The 16,724-nt window shown below is 43.1% G+C and overlaps 1 protein-coding gene across 1 annotated transcript in view; it reads left to right on the forward strand.

The window, feature by feature from the left end:
* Positions 1-8,156: 8,156 nt before the first annotated feature.
* The window catches only part of GALNT9 (polypeptide N-acetylgalactosaminyltransferase 9), a 130,450-nt gene continuing 121,882 nt past the window's right edge, over positions 8,157-16,724 (forward strand). Inside the window, exon 1 of the mRNA XM_058816647.1 lies at positions 8,157-8,397. Within this exon, the coding sequence (XP_058672630.1) occupies positions 8,157-8,397 (241 nt within the window). The remainder of the gene's footprint in view (positions 8,398-16,724) is intronic.

Raw genomic sequence — 16,724 nt, forward strand, 5'->3', positions numbered from 1 at the left:
AATCTCAGGATTTCAGGCCAAAGCAGATCCTTGCTAAGCTCAGCCCAACCATGTCCTCCTGTGGTCTGTGAGCCTCAGGTGTGGAGGGAAATAAAATCACTTATAAAACCCTTGCTCACAAACTGCTCATTGCTCATCCTTGCTTTATAAAAATCAAAATCAGCTCAATGGACACAAAAGGATTTCATGTCAGGATTTTTTTTTTTTTTTTTGTGAGCTGATACCATGGATGTGTGTTGGATAGAATATATAATAATAATAAACAACATAAAGAAAACTACAGGCTTGATCCATTTCACATTTCCTTTATATCAGTGGGATGTGATCTGTCCTTTGTGGCTGGTATTAATGTCTGTACCACAATCAAGCCCACAGTGTAAAATATCTCCCTGTATTTAGTATCAGAAGCAGATCTGTGTCTGTAATTATATGTTGTGATGTAGAGGCTGAAGGCAGGCACAGTATGGAATGCTTGGGAGCTTGGCCAGAGGCTTTGATGCTGCAGTTTCACTGGGGAGGGCTTTGCTGAGAAATTGTTCTCCCTCAAAAAAAGTAAATATATAAATAAATGAAGCTTTTCAATTTCATAGCCCAGAGCAAGATTAATTAATAGGGAAAAATGCTTAATCTGCCTGCTCACCACAGAATTAATGAATACTAGAGAATGTCTTCCCAGCATCTCTAGCTAAAAGGGTGATGAATATGTGGGCATGTTATTACCTGCATGTCTCTGCCTACCTGCAGCTCCCCTCACCACTGCACTCTTGGTGCCTCCTAACACCTTGGTTTTTCTTGGTTTGGACTTCTTTTTGTTTTAAACTCCATATGGTCTCTAAATCAATTGAGAGGGAGATTAATAAAAGCAAATTCTGTCACTTCCCTTATGGCAAGCTGTCCCCAGTTTTCAGATGGAGAAATTGAAAGCTGGAGAAGCTGTGTGGTCTGGAGCAGGAAAAGACAGAAGAGTTCTGAAAGCATTTGCACAGTCCAATATAGTATTAAATGTTCTTTTCCTACTGACTGGCTCATTTTCAAGTGTGTTAAAAAAACCCCAAAAGCCCCTAAAAACTCTCTCCAAAACTGTTGAACTGGAATCTGCCCTTTACTGCAAATATTAGGGAATCCAACCCAACTAAATGAATGTGGTTTTGTCATCCTACTTCCATCTGTCAAGGCTTCTCACAGGCATAGTTTTAGGATGGAATTTTATAATGCATCAGCCTTTAACTTATTTTTTTTTTTAATATGAAATATTTTAAAAATACATTGAAGACTTCAATGCTAGAAATGTTTTGGTTTCTATTTAAATATTCTGAACATCTCTGTTAAAGGCAGCTACAAACTGTACTAAATGTTCTTTATTACTCATACATACACTGTCCCTGTGAAAAACATCATACATCAGAGGCAGCAGTGATTCTTCAGATTTGCCCAGTGACAAGGCACCATAAAGCTATTCTTTACTAAAAATGTCAATGTCAACTTTATTTGCCAAAACATGTTTTCTTCTCTCAAGCTGCCAGTTGTTGTTTCAAAATAAATGGAATCTAAAAATCTCATTATTTTTATTGTTTAAAGCCAGCATTGGGTGCAGCTCCGGGGGTCAGGAGGTAACAATACTAATTTACCCTGGTGCTGCTGCATTTAGAATATTTAATCTCTTAGGACTTTGACATGATGGCTGGCTGTGTTTCTTAATTTTGTTGTGAAGATGTTGCTGGAGGGCCAGGCAGCTCTTAATAATGTGCATCAAGACAGAGACGAGCCAGTAATGAATATTGCATGAGGTTCTTTTCCTACCAGAGGATCAGCCTGGACAAATACCTGCACAAGCCCACAGGCCAGTTCCTCCTGGCAGAACTGGGACTGCCACAGTGATGGCCAAAGATTTATGTGCCCTACTGGATTCAGTGCAATTCCACTAGCAAAATATTTTTAACTATTCTAAGTCAGGAATAATGTTCAGCTTTTTCACCAGCTTTTAGCTGCATGAACAGGGAGAAACATCCTTTCCCATCCTTTTTCCCATCCTTTTTCCCATCCTTTTTCCCATCCTTTTTCCCATCCTTTTTCCCATCCTTTTTCCCATCCTTTTTCCCATCCTTTTTCCCATCCTTTTTCCCATCCTTTTTCCCATCCTTTTTCCCAATCCCTTCCCATCCTTCCCCATCCTTTCCATCCTTCCTTTTTGGTGCCACATGTCTCTGAGAACAGGTTTCTCCCCAAAGGCAGCACTGCTGTGTTAAAAAACATGCTGGAATAGGAAACTTGACCTTGACAGGTTTCCTTAAATAATAGCTGATCAAAGACTGATAAAAGACCTGACAGGAAATTGTGCCACCCTAAGGTTGGATGTTTAAGAGCAGAAGTGGAAATGAGACAAATGGATTACAAGGAGAAGCTGAGGATCACAATACACAGATGTCACAGACAGAGGTGAAAATTGATTTTCTCTTGGAATTAGGAGCATCATTCATGAACCCTTTTTTAAAACAGCCCCATCAAAAAAGCAGTGTCTGTTTTAAAGCCTGTGCAGTGCATGAGAGCAGCAGAAGAAGGAACATGAAGAACAAGAAGATAATGTTGGACAGTGTGAAAAGTAGAAGTCTCAGCATGCTAACAGCCTAGCCATTGTTTAGGGCTTTGTAAGTTTTCTGGCATCAGGAATAAGTAAAGATGGATTTCAAGGAGTATAATGAGGTAATTTCTATATCTGTAATAGCTAGATATTAAATTACATTTATATATCTCTTGCACATTTATTTTCTTTATTGCAACTCTCATAAACATAGAAGCTGTCCTTGAAAAGCTTCCCTGATTTATTTCCAGGGTGAGTCTCTATCTTATCACAGCAACTCTGAAATTCCTTGCAGTAAGTTATGGGATGATCAAAACCATCAGTCTGCAGCTCAGAATCCCAGTGCAGCAGCTGGTCCCAGCCACCTTCCTTTTTTGGGTGCAGGTGGGCTGAGCCTCTGTCATTTGGGGGAGAAAGGTCCTCAAAGATGCTTTTTTCTCTTGTTGCATGGGTAAATATAAGTCCCTGCAAGTAATTTTTGATCATGGTGAATGGTGATAATCCTCTCTTAGCAAACAAGCACCTATTCAGGAATTACAGTAGGAGATAATAATAGGAAATGGATGGAGGACTATGCAGTTGGATTTTAAAAAGGCAGCTCCACTCAATTCTTATTAAAATTGGTGAGAGCTGTAATGTTTATTAATTAGAGCTTTGTAAAACGTAAGTATGTGGGTTGAATATTTTAGTCTTGGCATTATTTATCTTCTGGTTTTACAATGACAGGTTTATTGGGGGTTTTAATGCACGTTTAGATAATTGTTGAGTTTTATCTGTGTGCTTTTACTACAGGGTGGTCATCAGCACGATCTCACAGGCTTGAAAGCAGCAGATCTGCTGGCAATTGTGCTGTCTATTATAAATTCACTCTGCAGGGTCAACCTGGAGCTTTAATGCAACAGGAAGAATATAAAAGAAGTGCATATTTGTGTCACAGGTGCTAGAACACAGCATGATTTGTACATTTGAAGAACTGTCCCACGTGCAAGTGGGAATTGCTGCAGTTTTAGAGGAAGCATCCCAATTTCCATTTGTGAAACTTCTGTGTAATCTTAAGTGACTAATACAGCCAAAATTAAAAGAATATACACAGATAAAACATATATATATATATATAATTTCTGAAATGTTGAGATTTTAAGGCATCTCAGTATCTGAGGGGCTGCAGTGCCTCTTTGCAGCAGGGTGAGGGCCTCAGTTCTGTGTGTCTGGGTGTTCACATATCTGAAACTCTGCTGGCTGCATTTGCTGCTGTTTTCTTCTAAGTCAAAAAGTATAAAATGAAGTAGAAAAAAATTAGGCTGTGTTAAACTCTAAGCAAAGTCCTAGCAAATGCAGTTGGGGTTTCACTGGGGAAATGGTGGGTGATGTCTGTGTGTAACTACAGCTGGAATCTGCAGTGGGAGATCCTCACTGGCATAATATTTTGTCTGTGGTGTCTTTTTCTTTCTTTAAAGCTAGTGCTCAAATACTTGAAACATCAAAGTCTTCCCTTCTACACATTATTCATTCCTGCAAATGTCTCATATCATGCAGGAGGATGATCAGAAAGGTATGTCTCTTTAGAAATGGTAAATCAATCCTGTCCTTTTGGAAAAGTGGTTGGGAATGATTTTATGGTTATTAACTTGAATTCAATATTTTTTTTCAACCTAGGCTTTTTAAAATTCAAAAAACTTTCAAGCAACTTTTTAATCATCCTCTTCTTGCCTTTTCTCAAAAGTAAATTCTTACATTTTTGTTTCGTCACCCAGTTCCTTCATCTCATTTAAAATGGAACTCAACATAAAACCCCTCATAGAAGATTGAAACTCACTGGTTGTCTGAGCATGTCCCCACCACACCTGGGACTGAAGGTGTGGTGCTTGCAAGGGCTCTGCTGTAGGGATGACATTTTTCTGAGCACTTTTTGGGAAAACTTAACTTGAGAATTGTCCAGATGATGGTGGGTATATTGATCATTCTCAGATGCTGTACAATTTACAGATTTCAATAGCTGGCTAAAAAAAAAATATGTGTATTGGTTAAGGTTTGTAGCTCTGAATGAACTGGATGAGATTGACTTGGAGTCTCCTGCCTTGAGGAGCTGTATGATAGGCACTGTGCATAATGGCTGTAAAACTGATGCTTTACTAAAGTTCTTTTCAAAATATTTTAGTTCCCTGTTGTTTCAAGTGAAATCTTCCGTTTCATACCTCAGTAGCTAAGTAGAGCAGGATTTTAAATGCAGAAGCAGCTGAAGTTCTCCTCTGTATCAACATCCTCATGCCAAGATGGAGCATCCTGCAGTAACCAAGAGTTAACAGAAGCAAATATAAATATTGGAAGGCCAACGTTGCACAAGACCAAGCACAGCTTCCAGAAGAGCCTCAGCCAACAGCAAGGTTTGGTTTTACATGCTGCTGTTACCATTACAGCCTCAGCTGTTTGACAGCTCAGTAGCAGCTCAGAAGTGCCCCAAGGCAATGAACCATCTTTGCTGCTTTCAGGGAGATTCTTGTGGCAGATGGATATTCCAGAGTGCTGCCTGGCTTTTCAGAGTCCTTACCTCTGGCTGTTTGACACCACCTTCACCTGCAGCCAGCTGTCCTTCCTCCAGGTGTTCCCTTGGGCTGAGCACAGGGAGCACAGGGATGGGGAGTGGGATCACCTGAGGGCTGCCATTTGAATGCACAGGGTCTTGGTGTGCCCTTACAGCACCTTCCTGATCCATCTTCAATGATAAATGGAAATAGGAACCCTGTGGACATGAATAGGAGTGAAAATAATTGAGAGAGAGAAACTGGATTTGTGGTTTGGAATGGAATCCCAGCATTGCCTCTGGCTTGGTCCATTGATTGGGAACAGCCACCAATGCCTTCCCGTGATCTCCCTTTGCAGGATGGATCAGCAATCAGAGCTGATTCCTATGGCTTCAGCTAAAGCATTTTCACTGAAATCCAGCTGTTCTATATATTGATTTTGATCAAATTTCCTTTTGGCAACATAAGTCTTTTCTGTGGGAATTAAAATTGGAACTTCCTTTTGGGCAGGAAACAGCGGCTTCAGCTCAAGTGCTGTTCGTGTAAAAATATTACAGTGCATTTTTGTTTGGTTCCAAGGAAAAAATAAAATATATCATTTGATCATGGAATTTTCTGTTCTTCAGTCAGCTCTGGTATCTCTTTTGCAACATTGCTCTGAGTTGTCTGAAGGAACAGTGAGCTACATGAGCTAGCTATTATTTGAGTGATATTGGGTGAGTTTTCAGCCATGTGAGCACAGTCTGTGGTTTGTACAGAAGAATATGAGAATATTTTAAGCTGACCATTTAAGAAATTTACATAGGTCAAAAAGTGGTTTTCTTCAGCTAAGCCAGTCATGGATGAAATCATGCCTGTGAAAGCCAGTTTAAAACTGCAGTGGTGCAAAAAATCCTCATCAAAACTTGGTAAATTCTCTGAGAATGTTGAAGGTGTTTTACAAGCCTTGGGACAAGCTATAAACTTGTGTCAGAATCTAATCTGAATTCTTGTGGCCAGCTTGTGAACTTGGAGTTCATAATGGAAATAGGGATGTAACAGATTCTTAACCATATCAAGACCAGCAGGTGTTGCTATAATATATTAAATGCTGTGGAGCCATCAAATCAGCTGCACTTGAGCATTAGTTCCATATTTTCTTAAACCAAATTGTTATATGCTAGGAAAATGTAATGCTGTGAGTGATTTGCAATAAGAATACGACTGAAATAATCAAAGCACTGGAAAATTTCAGATTCTGAGCTGTTTCTGCTGAGTGACCAAGAGAGTTTTGCTACAGCTTGAGTGAAAGATCTCATCCTGCACCCAGGCATTATTTGTGTTTAAGAATACAGTAATGTAGGGAATAACTAAATCCTGTACATATTTCCATACTTGGAAGAGATGACACTGCAGAAACTTGTGGCATCTTCTTCCAGGGATGTGATGATAGTGAAACTCCAGTTTAGATTTTTTTCTGCTCAACACAGGTCTCACTGGTGATCCTCAAAAGAGCAGGGGAGAAGAAAATTCCTCTAGGACAGAAACACATCTCCAAGAAACTGCACCCTCAGGGGCCTTGCAGAAGGTGAGCAGCAGGAGGGTCAGAAGCAGGACCAGCAGTGGAGAATTTGTATCTCAGGAAACCCTGAGCACAGCTTGCCAAGTTCCAATGAACTTGGGGAGGTTGTAACCTTGGCTAGATTTTGAGTTGGCAGGTCCTGAAAGCAAGCAGGAAGGATGAAAGAAGAAAAATTCCCAGCACCAGGATATATCCTATGGTATGCAACCTTCTAAGTGAGATGGGTATATCTTTTTGTATAAAAGGAGGATCGCTGTGAACATGAATGGAGAAGCTGTTGAAAGGACATATTTAATGCCCATAGGTATTGAGATTAAAGAGTTAATGGTTATGACCTGAGAGATTATCAATTTAGACTAGATATAAATATTTTCTGACGAGAGTGGGAAAATGCTGTCATAAGTTGCCCAGAGAGGTGATGGATGTCCCATCCCTGGAAACATTTGAGGTCAGCTCAGACAGGACTCTGAGCAACCTGAGGTCAGCTCAGACAGGACTCTGAGCAACCTGATCTAGTTGAAGATGTCCCTGCTTATTGCAGGGGGCTTGGAGCAGACGGGCTTTTAAACATTTCTGCCAACCTAAACTATTCTATGAGTCCATATTTCTACGGATGCTTGGCAAGAACTTCTCTTGCCTGTGCATGTGGTCCCAACCATGTCATTTCCATGCAGGATCCCAAGCCGGAGCCGTACTCGGGCTGCCGGGAAACCCAGGGAGCAGAGTGCATTACCAGCTCTCCCTCTTGCCGGGGAGCGTGCGAACTTATTTCATCTCTTCTCCACCGCTCAGCCGGGTGGGGCATCACCTCCCCTCGGGGGCTGCAAGGACATCTTGCTCCCGCCGCCCTCGGGAGCTGCCCGCGGGCAGGACCGGCTCTCTCCAGGTGGGCAGCGATGATAAGATGGCCCCCGGCGCGTTCGGCGGGGCCCTGGGCAGGGCGCGGAGCGGGGCGGGCGCGGCTCCGCCGTGTGCATGTAGATGAGATCCCCCGGAGCACGTCACTGCGCACCGGCGCTCTGCGTTCGGGGCGGCGGACAGCGAGCGAGGGCGGGCGGCCGGGAGCCGCCGGAGGAGCAGCAGGAGGAGGAAAGAGGAGGAGGAGGAGGCTCGGGGAGCAGCAGCGCTCGGCCCCGCTCCATGCCGCCCTGCCCGCCGCGGCGCGGGCCCCGCGGGGCTTCGGCGGGCGCGGGGCGGGGAGCGGCGCGGCGGTGCTGAAGGACAGCTCCGCTCTCGGCTCTCGTCGGCTCCGCTCCCGTTCGCTCCGCTCCCCCAGGCTCTGCTCCCGTTCTCTCCGCTGCCCCTGGCGCCTCTCTCCTCGGCTGTGCTCCCCCAGGCTCCGCTCCCGTTCTCTCTGCTCCCCCTGGCTCCGCTGCCTTCAGCTCCGCTGCCCCCGGCTCCGCTCGGCGCCCCGGGCTCTGCCCTCTCCGGGTGGCCGCGGGGCCGCCGCTCGCCGCGCCTGGATGCGCCCCCCGCCACCGCGCCCGCGGCTCCCATGGCGGTGGCACGGAAAATCAAAACTTTGTTGACGGTGAACATCTTGGTCTTCGTGGGCATCATCCTGTTCTCCGTGTACTGCAGGATCCAGGACCGCTCGCAGGAGCTGGTGCAGATCGTCCGGAGCGCGGAGCGCCGGGCCAGGAGCCGCGGCGCCAAGGTGGGCAGCCTGGCCGACAGGGAGTCCATCCTGCAGCGCCTGGACCACCTGGAGGAAGTGGTCTACAACCAGCTCAATGGTACGAGGGGCGGGGAGGGGGTGTCCTGTGCCCCGGGAGGGTGCTGCAGGGTGGGCAGGAGCCCCCAAGTGTCCCCCCGCTGGGGAGGGGAGCCCGGGCACTGATCACACCAACCCCAGCGCTGAAATGCTGAAAACCCAGGGCGAGAGGTGATGCAGGGTTTGCTGGAGGGGTTTGTCGAGCCTCCCACCACCACCCTGCCTCTCTGCCAACTCTTGCTCCAAAGTCAGCACTTCCTCAATAGATGCAAAGTTCAGGATGCTGCAGTTCAGGGGTTTCGGGATCAGAGGAAGTCCCTACAAACTGTACCAGGTCTTACAGTTTGTCTGGGTGTATTAACTCTGCATAGGAAGTTGTTTGTATAGGAAATACAGTGTTAGATTATAGCTGGAAGTCATATACTTGGTTTCAGAGCTACTTTAAAAACATTCTGCTGAGTTCTTACATTGTGCACTATTAATGGTCCATTTAAACATAGCACCCATATGTTTCCTTAATGATTTTGCCATTTAAATTTGTTATTGTCATTGATGAGGAGGGGAAGCATCCACCAGAATTTTATGACTTACCATTCTAATTCACCAGCCTTGAAAAATATTGCTAGGTAAGCAAAGAACCCTTCCATGGTAGCTAAAACAGGCTAAGCCATCAAAGTTGTTATAGGACAGATATCATTTCATACAGAAACTAATTCTTCAAAATGACTGCATTTGTATTTGCATGAATTCGTAAAGTTCTAAGTGTGAGACATCAAAGAAATAAGTATGTGATTAAATACAGCAGTGTTTTGGATGAGAAAAGGCTGAAGGAGTGAACTTTGCATGAGATTATAATATAAAAGTAACATTTAGTGTTTCACAGCAAATAAAATGTTCAGCGTAAATATGTTTAATATGTGCTTCTAGGCTGCTTGTGGAAATCCTACTTGTAACACTGATTTAAGAAAGGCTACTGTAGCCTCAAACTGCAGACAAATAGGAGGGTTGGCATAAAGTATGTTTCCTATTACTACTTTGTGAATGAATGTATAAATCTAAGTAAGTCAGGCTGGTATGGTAATGTGCAGTTTGTGCCAGCAAGTGTCAGGGAACAGGCATCCCCTCACACTCTCCTCTGGATGAACAGGGCAGAGAGAGGGGGAATGTGGAGTGGGGTGTTAGTCCCAAGCCCACACATTCAGGAATTAGAGGGTAAGTGTCAACAGCTGTGTTTTCTAACCACATTTTGGAACCGTTTTGAAGAATGTAGGATTTAAGAGGAAAATCATTCTTGTGAATTCCACCAAACCACAAAGTTCACAAACTAAAATAGATATATCCATTACAGCTCAATGAATGGCCTTTTTTTGCCCAAATATACTTGTTCTTGGTGTTCTTCTTAGGGAAGACTTTGGGAAGGATTTCCCTGCTCTGTGTTCATCTCAGCACAGCATCCCCTGGAGAATCAGCAGAGTCCTCACCGTGCTAGGCAGGCACCATTGCATGCAATAACTGGAAGTTCTCTGTAAAGCATTCTTCTTTCTTAGGAACTGTTTTCTTCATCTTCTTTAATTCCATTTATTGGATATGGATCTTCGTGGTGAAATGACTTGAACTTAGTTTTACATTCAGGTCATATCAAACCCTGCAGGCAGTTTTCTTTTCCTAGAAGTTCTTACACAGGAAAATACAGAAAGTTTTTCAAGCTGAGCTGTTAAAATTTCCTATTTATTTACCCTTAATTTTTTCTCTGATGTGACTGTTGAGTTTCTTATTATTACACAGTGGCACATTAACATAGATTAATTCATAGATAAAACATAGGAAAAAAATTTCTTTTTTCCCCCCATCATGTTTCAACAAAAAGAAAAGGTCCCAAGAAATTAAGAGATGCTCTACTGAAATCATCAGATCTGCATTGCTGTAAGTGAAATCAGGACCAAGCATCTCTGTTTGGGTTTAGGTGGCTGCTGTTCTGTTTGCAATGCCATGGCTCATTATTTGTGTCATTAATGGGCAGCCCTGGGGTCCAGGGGAGCCTGTGTGGCAGGGCTGTGCTGTGTCACACAAACACTCAGCACTCTGCAGCTTCCCCTCAGGCTTGAGTCAGGTTTCCCAGTCCTGCCCATGCTGCCTGATCACAAGGTTAGAGAGCCAAATGAGGCTGTCCTGGATGTCACTTTTTCATGAGGTGGGTCAAAGTCTCTTCTATGTGGAGAGACAGACACAGGCAGACAGGTTTTTATTCAGGAGGAATATGAGTTCTTTTATACCCAGAGCCCCCCAAAGCTCCAGGAGGCTGAGTCCAGCTCAATGCTATCATTGCAGCAGGTCAGCCCAGCCCAGTATTTGAGTCCTCTGCTCTTCATCCTTTCTCTTTGAGATCAGCAAATTTAGAGCTACCTATTAAGTATATTTTTTGGTAATATCTCAGTGTTCTTTTATTTTATTTTTCTCTTCTATTCAGATGAGACCTGAACTCATAAAACTTACCTGGATTTTCTAGGGACTCTGTTGAGCAATAAAAAGCCACTCTGAGAGATACCAGCCTTGCAGCTGCAAAGAATTTTGTTTCTGTCACACATATTTGTTTACATACAATCAAGGAAATGTTATTTAGAAGTGTGTACCTTCTGCAAGGAAAAGACACACAGGCAGTAACATTATAAATGTATAAGGAGGCAACCCAAAACTGATCACTTGAGAACTCGTTAACTTTCCAGTCTGAATGAAATCAGTGAGTGCAGTGCCTGTGGAGGTGTGTGCAGAACACAGAGGACCATGGATGGAAGTCAGGAGAAAGCTGGTCCTTGCCATTATCTTTGGCAGAACAGGAGTTTTTAGAATAGGATGAATGAGAATTGCCATGATTCCCCGCAGAGTCGTGCAGACATCCACCCAAACAATAGTTTTCATTTGGCTCGTGCTCTGGTTTTTTATCAACTTGGGGAAAATAGTATTTCTGAAAGCTTTCTTTTCCCTCAGCTGCTGCTGGGTTTGGTGGAAGCAAATGAACAGAGCATGTAAAGGGAAAGGAAAGCAATGAAACGTGTCAGTGGAATTTTCTTGGTGAGAATTTGTATTACCTCCTGATGTTTGACCTTGGGTACAATGTTTATTTTGAAAAACAGAGTTATTATAGACCTAGTTGAGCAATCTATATATGTTCTTTTTTATTATTTTTGCTATGGTATTGCTATTGATGGATATATTTTATTGTCATTCAGCACAGAGCTCATACCAGCTAGACTTGGTAGCAATTCATTAAATGCCATAATGACAACACCTTCGTATTTTCTTCCTTTCCCTTTACTTTTTTGGTAAAGAGGAAAAATTAAAAAATTATTGAATTGACTGAATTTTTTTCCATTAATCAGTTTTGCATCTAAGTCTGTTGCTAATGATTCACCATAAAGGATAAAGAATTTTTGATGCCCCAAGTAGAGCATAACCTTTCATGCCAAAAGCAATTGAAGGTCAGACTACAATTTCAGTCTAATTGCCTTTTTCCCTTTTCACTGTCTCTTTCCAGTAATACACAACAATCAATACAGCATGTAATTAGATTTCATTCAATCTGCAAAGATTTAGAGAGCTTTCATCTTCTCATTTGGTATTCTCACACCATGTCTTCCTACCCATGTCTTCTACACTAGACCCCTTTGACCTGTTCTATTTCAGATGTGGAGGGATGAGCTGGGAGTTTTCCCTTGAATTTGACAGGTTATCATTCGTTACACATCATAATTTGATTTTGGTCTCTTTGGGAAGATTAAATGCAATAGCAATTTCCAGTGTGATAAATGGGGTTTACATTACATATGCATTTCATGGAGGAGGCTGGGGGAAAAAGTGGACCATTCACATAACTGCAGCACAGAGGCTTCAAATGATGGAAATAGCAGGTCCTGGGTGCAGAGTACTGATTCCTGCTGACTGGGACTCATGATTTTTAGAGTGCACTGGAAGCCAAGTGATTGCATTTAAAATTCAGCCTGGCAATCTGCATAGGTAAAAGTTACAGTGGTGTTTTTAAAAGGGAAGTTTATTCTTCATAAGCTCTGGACTGGTTGAAAATGGATCCAAATTTCCATGTTTTAAAGTAAGGATTGGGAACAGGTTGCAAGAGAGTCATGTGAATATCCACATCACATGTCCACATTGTCAAAAAAGAAGTTTTTACAGCTGGAAGCTCTCAGCTGAAGAGCAGTTCCTTGGCAGAGGAGAAAGGTAAAGCCACACATGCACAGGTCACATTTAGTGTGACTGCAGCCTTGTACCAATGAAACTGCACCTCCTCATACCCACACATTTTATAACTATTTATATTTTATGAATTTATGGACTACTGCTAAAAATGCTAATTTTTTTTCCTTTTTTTTTTTATAAGGTTAGTCTGCCATTTCTTGGTTTACTACACAGTGTTTTCTATAGTGCTGGGTCATTTTCTCAAGCTTGGCTAAGTCACCATTGACCTACCCAATGCAGGCCTGACCTTCCGTATTGCAAAGTGATGGTCAAGTCCAACAGACCAATTTCCCCATCAAACTTGTTTGGGTTGTGTTAGTATTGATTTATGCAGCTGAGGGAACTCACAATCGGTACTTTCAGGAAGGTCAAGGTTTTATTCCCCAAAACAACAGAAGGAAAACGTAATGAGCCAATATTTGGATGGCCCCTATATAAATATAAGGTAATATTTGAAATAGAATTACTGTATTTAGGCACTTTAGGAAGAGAAAAGTTTAAAAAGTTTAGTTAAAAAGAGGGCAGCTGTCTTTTGTAAAACAGACAAAATTGCACTCAGGTCTGAAAAATATTGACAAATGGAAAAAAATATGTCTCCATTCCAGCAGCACATCAGCGATTTTAACGTCTTTCCCTCTACTCTGTGTTTCATGCAGTGGTAACTTTTTTATGTAATGTTTCTGCTTTTTGCCTTTGTAGCTGGGAAGAAAGCGTATTTTGACAGGAAAAAAAAAATCATGTGGTAATTTTATCATTGACTCATTTGTGTGGAGCTTGAATCATTTGTATATGAGACTAAAAGCAATGTTTACAGAGGCACAAAGGAAACCTTTGCCTGGTATTGGTTTTGTTGCCTTTCCAGCTGTATTCTGGTTCAGTATCTTTCCATTTCTTTGTACATTTAGCTGGAATTGGAAAAGCAAATATGGGTCTGTCATCTTCCCAGAGAGGAGCTGCAGTGTGGTGGCTGCACACCTACAGCCCCTGAACAGGTTCAGAGCATTAGAAACCTTGGCTTTAATTGAATACCCTTACTAGAGAGAGGTGAAGCTGGTTGTTGAGTTTAGGGGGTTTTATTGTTTGTTTGTTTTATCTTTTAGTCAATAAAGGCAGATAGCAGTTAAACCAGGAGCATCATTTTGGAATGAGGTTCCAGACTCTGAATGTGTGGCATTTCTCCAAGGAAATACTAAGATTTATGAAAGGAAGGAAAAGAAATGAGTCATGTTTAACAAATCTGCCTTTTTTTAATGCTTCTCTCTAACTTTACTAATGGGCACTCTGTTTCTCTTTCTCAGCATACTTGGCATACTTTTTAATTATTGTTGCTGTTTGTGGCATTTCTCCTGGTAGTCATTACCATCATTTGGTTTAAACCAGCACACTGAAGGACAGAAAAAAGAAAAAGTAGAAAATAAAAGGAGCCTGTGATGTTCTGGATAACAGGAAGGAAGAGAGCCAGTGACAGCAGAGCAGCTTCCAACCTTGTTGGAGTCCTATTGATCAAAGCTGTCCTCTGAAATAAGACACCTCCAGTTCCTGAGAGAGAAAAGCCAGAGAAACCCTCCCAGTGACCCAAAGTCATCCTCTCCTGAGAGCACAGAGCTAAACCAGCCAAATGTTAATTGCCTGTGTCTGCTTTTCCTAAAACTCATAGCTGTGGTGCCGTGGAAATGGTTGTGAATATCTGAAAGCTTCCCAGGTGGAGGCAAAACCCATTTCTAGGACAGCAGGGCAGGTGCAAACAGATTAAAAACTGTATTTCTGCTCTGGAGTTTCTATCCTTTCAGGTGTTCTGGAATATCCAGGTTCTCCAGACAGTTTTGAAGACAAGATACAGCACAACTGGCACTGACTGCTTACTCAGCAAGTCCTGCAGGAGATTAAAAGATTGTTAGGCCATCTCCTGAGCCAAGATTTCTTGACTTACTCAACAGAAGGCAGCAATGATGCAACTTGGTCCAAATCAGAGGGCCCTCTGATTTAGCTGGGGTTATTTTGAGTTTAAATTCGCTGTAGTGCCGGTGGGGATAAAGGTGACAACCTTGGTTCTGTTGGTTATTTCTCAGTTTGATCTGTTGGGCTTTCAAATTCTTATTTCTTGAAGGGACATCACACCCATGATCTGGTGGAGGTCCAGATGAAGTGAGCTGTGATATCCACATCTGTAGATATCCAAGGACATCTGTAGATATCCAAGGACATCTGTAGGTATCCAAGGACATCTGTAGATATCCAAGAAGTGGTATTTTGGAGCTGAGCACTGCTCTCTTATCCCTCTGGTTTGATGTTCTCCTCCCACAGTGAGGAAGGGGACTTTGCTTTCTGCAGTTCTTCACACTAACTTTTATTTCACCTGGTTTAGCTCAGTTGGGCTCCTTGCTGTGCATGGAAAGAGCCCAGCAGCACCTTTTGTGGGAAATCCAGCACAATGGGTGCTCCAGAGGAGCTCTCACACCATTCCCTGCCCCTCTTACTGCACTGTCAGGCCATTTCATTTCTGAACAGTTCTGTGTTTGTGTTTAATTTGCTTGGATGACTTGTTCTGAGGGATCTTCTCACACTCAATGATGAGCCTGGGGCCATGAATTGTTTTGTATCCCTGTTGAGGGCAAAATGCAGCAGAAATGGGCTGGTCTTGAGAATCCCTGACAAGTGGTAAAATGCCTAATTTTTTTAGTTTGTTTTTTTTTTTCCATCAAATGTGTCCTTGATTACTGGCTCTGAAGGAGAGTCTGAGGGCAGCAGCAGGGCAGGGAGCTGAGGAGACAATAGAGTGATTCTGCTTTGTCATCATGCGCAGTGTGGACGCAGAGTTCTCTTGGGGGCTGAAGAGTTGTTGAAGTAAATGAGCAAAACGTTTTTGGAGAAGGTGAGAATATAGATTTCTGAATATCTTAAGCCTTGTATCACCTCCCATGGAGCCATTCTCTAGGAGAACTTTCATTTGCCACTGGTCTGATTTATAATTTTAATACATGAGCTGTAATTTGCATGTCATCCTGGGAGAGTGGGCAAGGATGAAGAAAACTGAACCAAGGAAAAGGTTTTTAAAAGAGCTTCTGTTTTAGTAGCTTTCTGCTACTTAAAAGTGGCTCTGTCAGGCAGAGATTATGGACACCAAAGCACTACAGGAGAGCGTTACCCGTTTCACAGCACAGTGTTTGGAATCCCAGTGTCTGGAACCACATTAAATAACCCAGATTTGATGGATGAGGATAGAAAGGAACTTGTTTGGGATTCTTTAGTGTGCATTTTCTCCAGTCTCAACCTCCTGGCCTGCAGGTTAGAGCAACAGGCCCAAGAGGCTGCTGCAACACCAAGCTCTCCTTTGGGTTGGGCAGCCCCTGGCACAAGCCTTGCTCTGCCCCAGCAGGCTCCTGACACCTCCTGCCCCTGTGCAAAGCCAGGACAGCCCTGTGGAAAGGAGCTGTGGGTCACAGGATTGACAGCACGGAGCCGGCTGCTCTCTCTGTGCTCCCAGTGTGTTGCTGGATTTTGTTCCTGTTGGAATTGCCACGTCTGTGGTTGAGTCAGCACTCGTGTTCAGCTGGGAATCCAAGCCAGGTGCAGGAGTGGCACTGCTTTCTAAGCAGAGTGCAGATGCTGCCAGCCCTGCTGTGGCAGTGTGGGGGTGACAGACACTGCTGCCTGCACGGGGGGACTGCCTCAAGCAGGATTTTATCGCTGCAGCAATGATTCAAATTCCCCTCAGCTCACCCGCGCACTTAGTCCTGTGGAAATCACTTGCCTGAATTAATCTTTGCTATTGATCCAGAGGCATCAGCACAGTCTGTAGTTATCAGTACAGTAACTCCAGTAGTAAATTTGGCCAAGTGAAGGCATTTTTGCCACAGGATGAGGAGTAGGTTTGGTAGTCATGATGATGTCTATGTAGTACAAAGGATGAAGCCTTGCTCCTTCAGAATGGTTGAGAACAGAGCTCTTCCTCCTTGAGGTTTTGGAAGAATTCCCCTTTCTAGTAGAGAACTTTGTATTTTTTTTGCCTCTGACTCCTAATCCTGGGGGCTCTTGGTGCTTCTGTGTTTGTGCTGTTTGGCTCCACTCTGCATTTTGCAAAAAGAAGTTCTCAGACCAGCT

Source organism: Ammospiza caudacuta, chromosome 18, assembly GCF_027887145.1.
Source record: "Ammospiza caudacuta isolate bAmmCau1 chromosome 18, bAmmCau1.pri, whole genome shotgun sequence".
In the NCBI taxonomy this organism is placed as follows: domain Eukaryota; kingdom Metazoa; phylum Chordata; class Aves; order Passeriformes; family Passerellidae; genus Ammospiza; species Ammospiza caudacuta.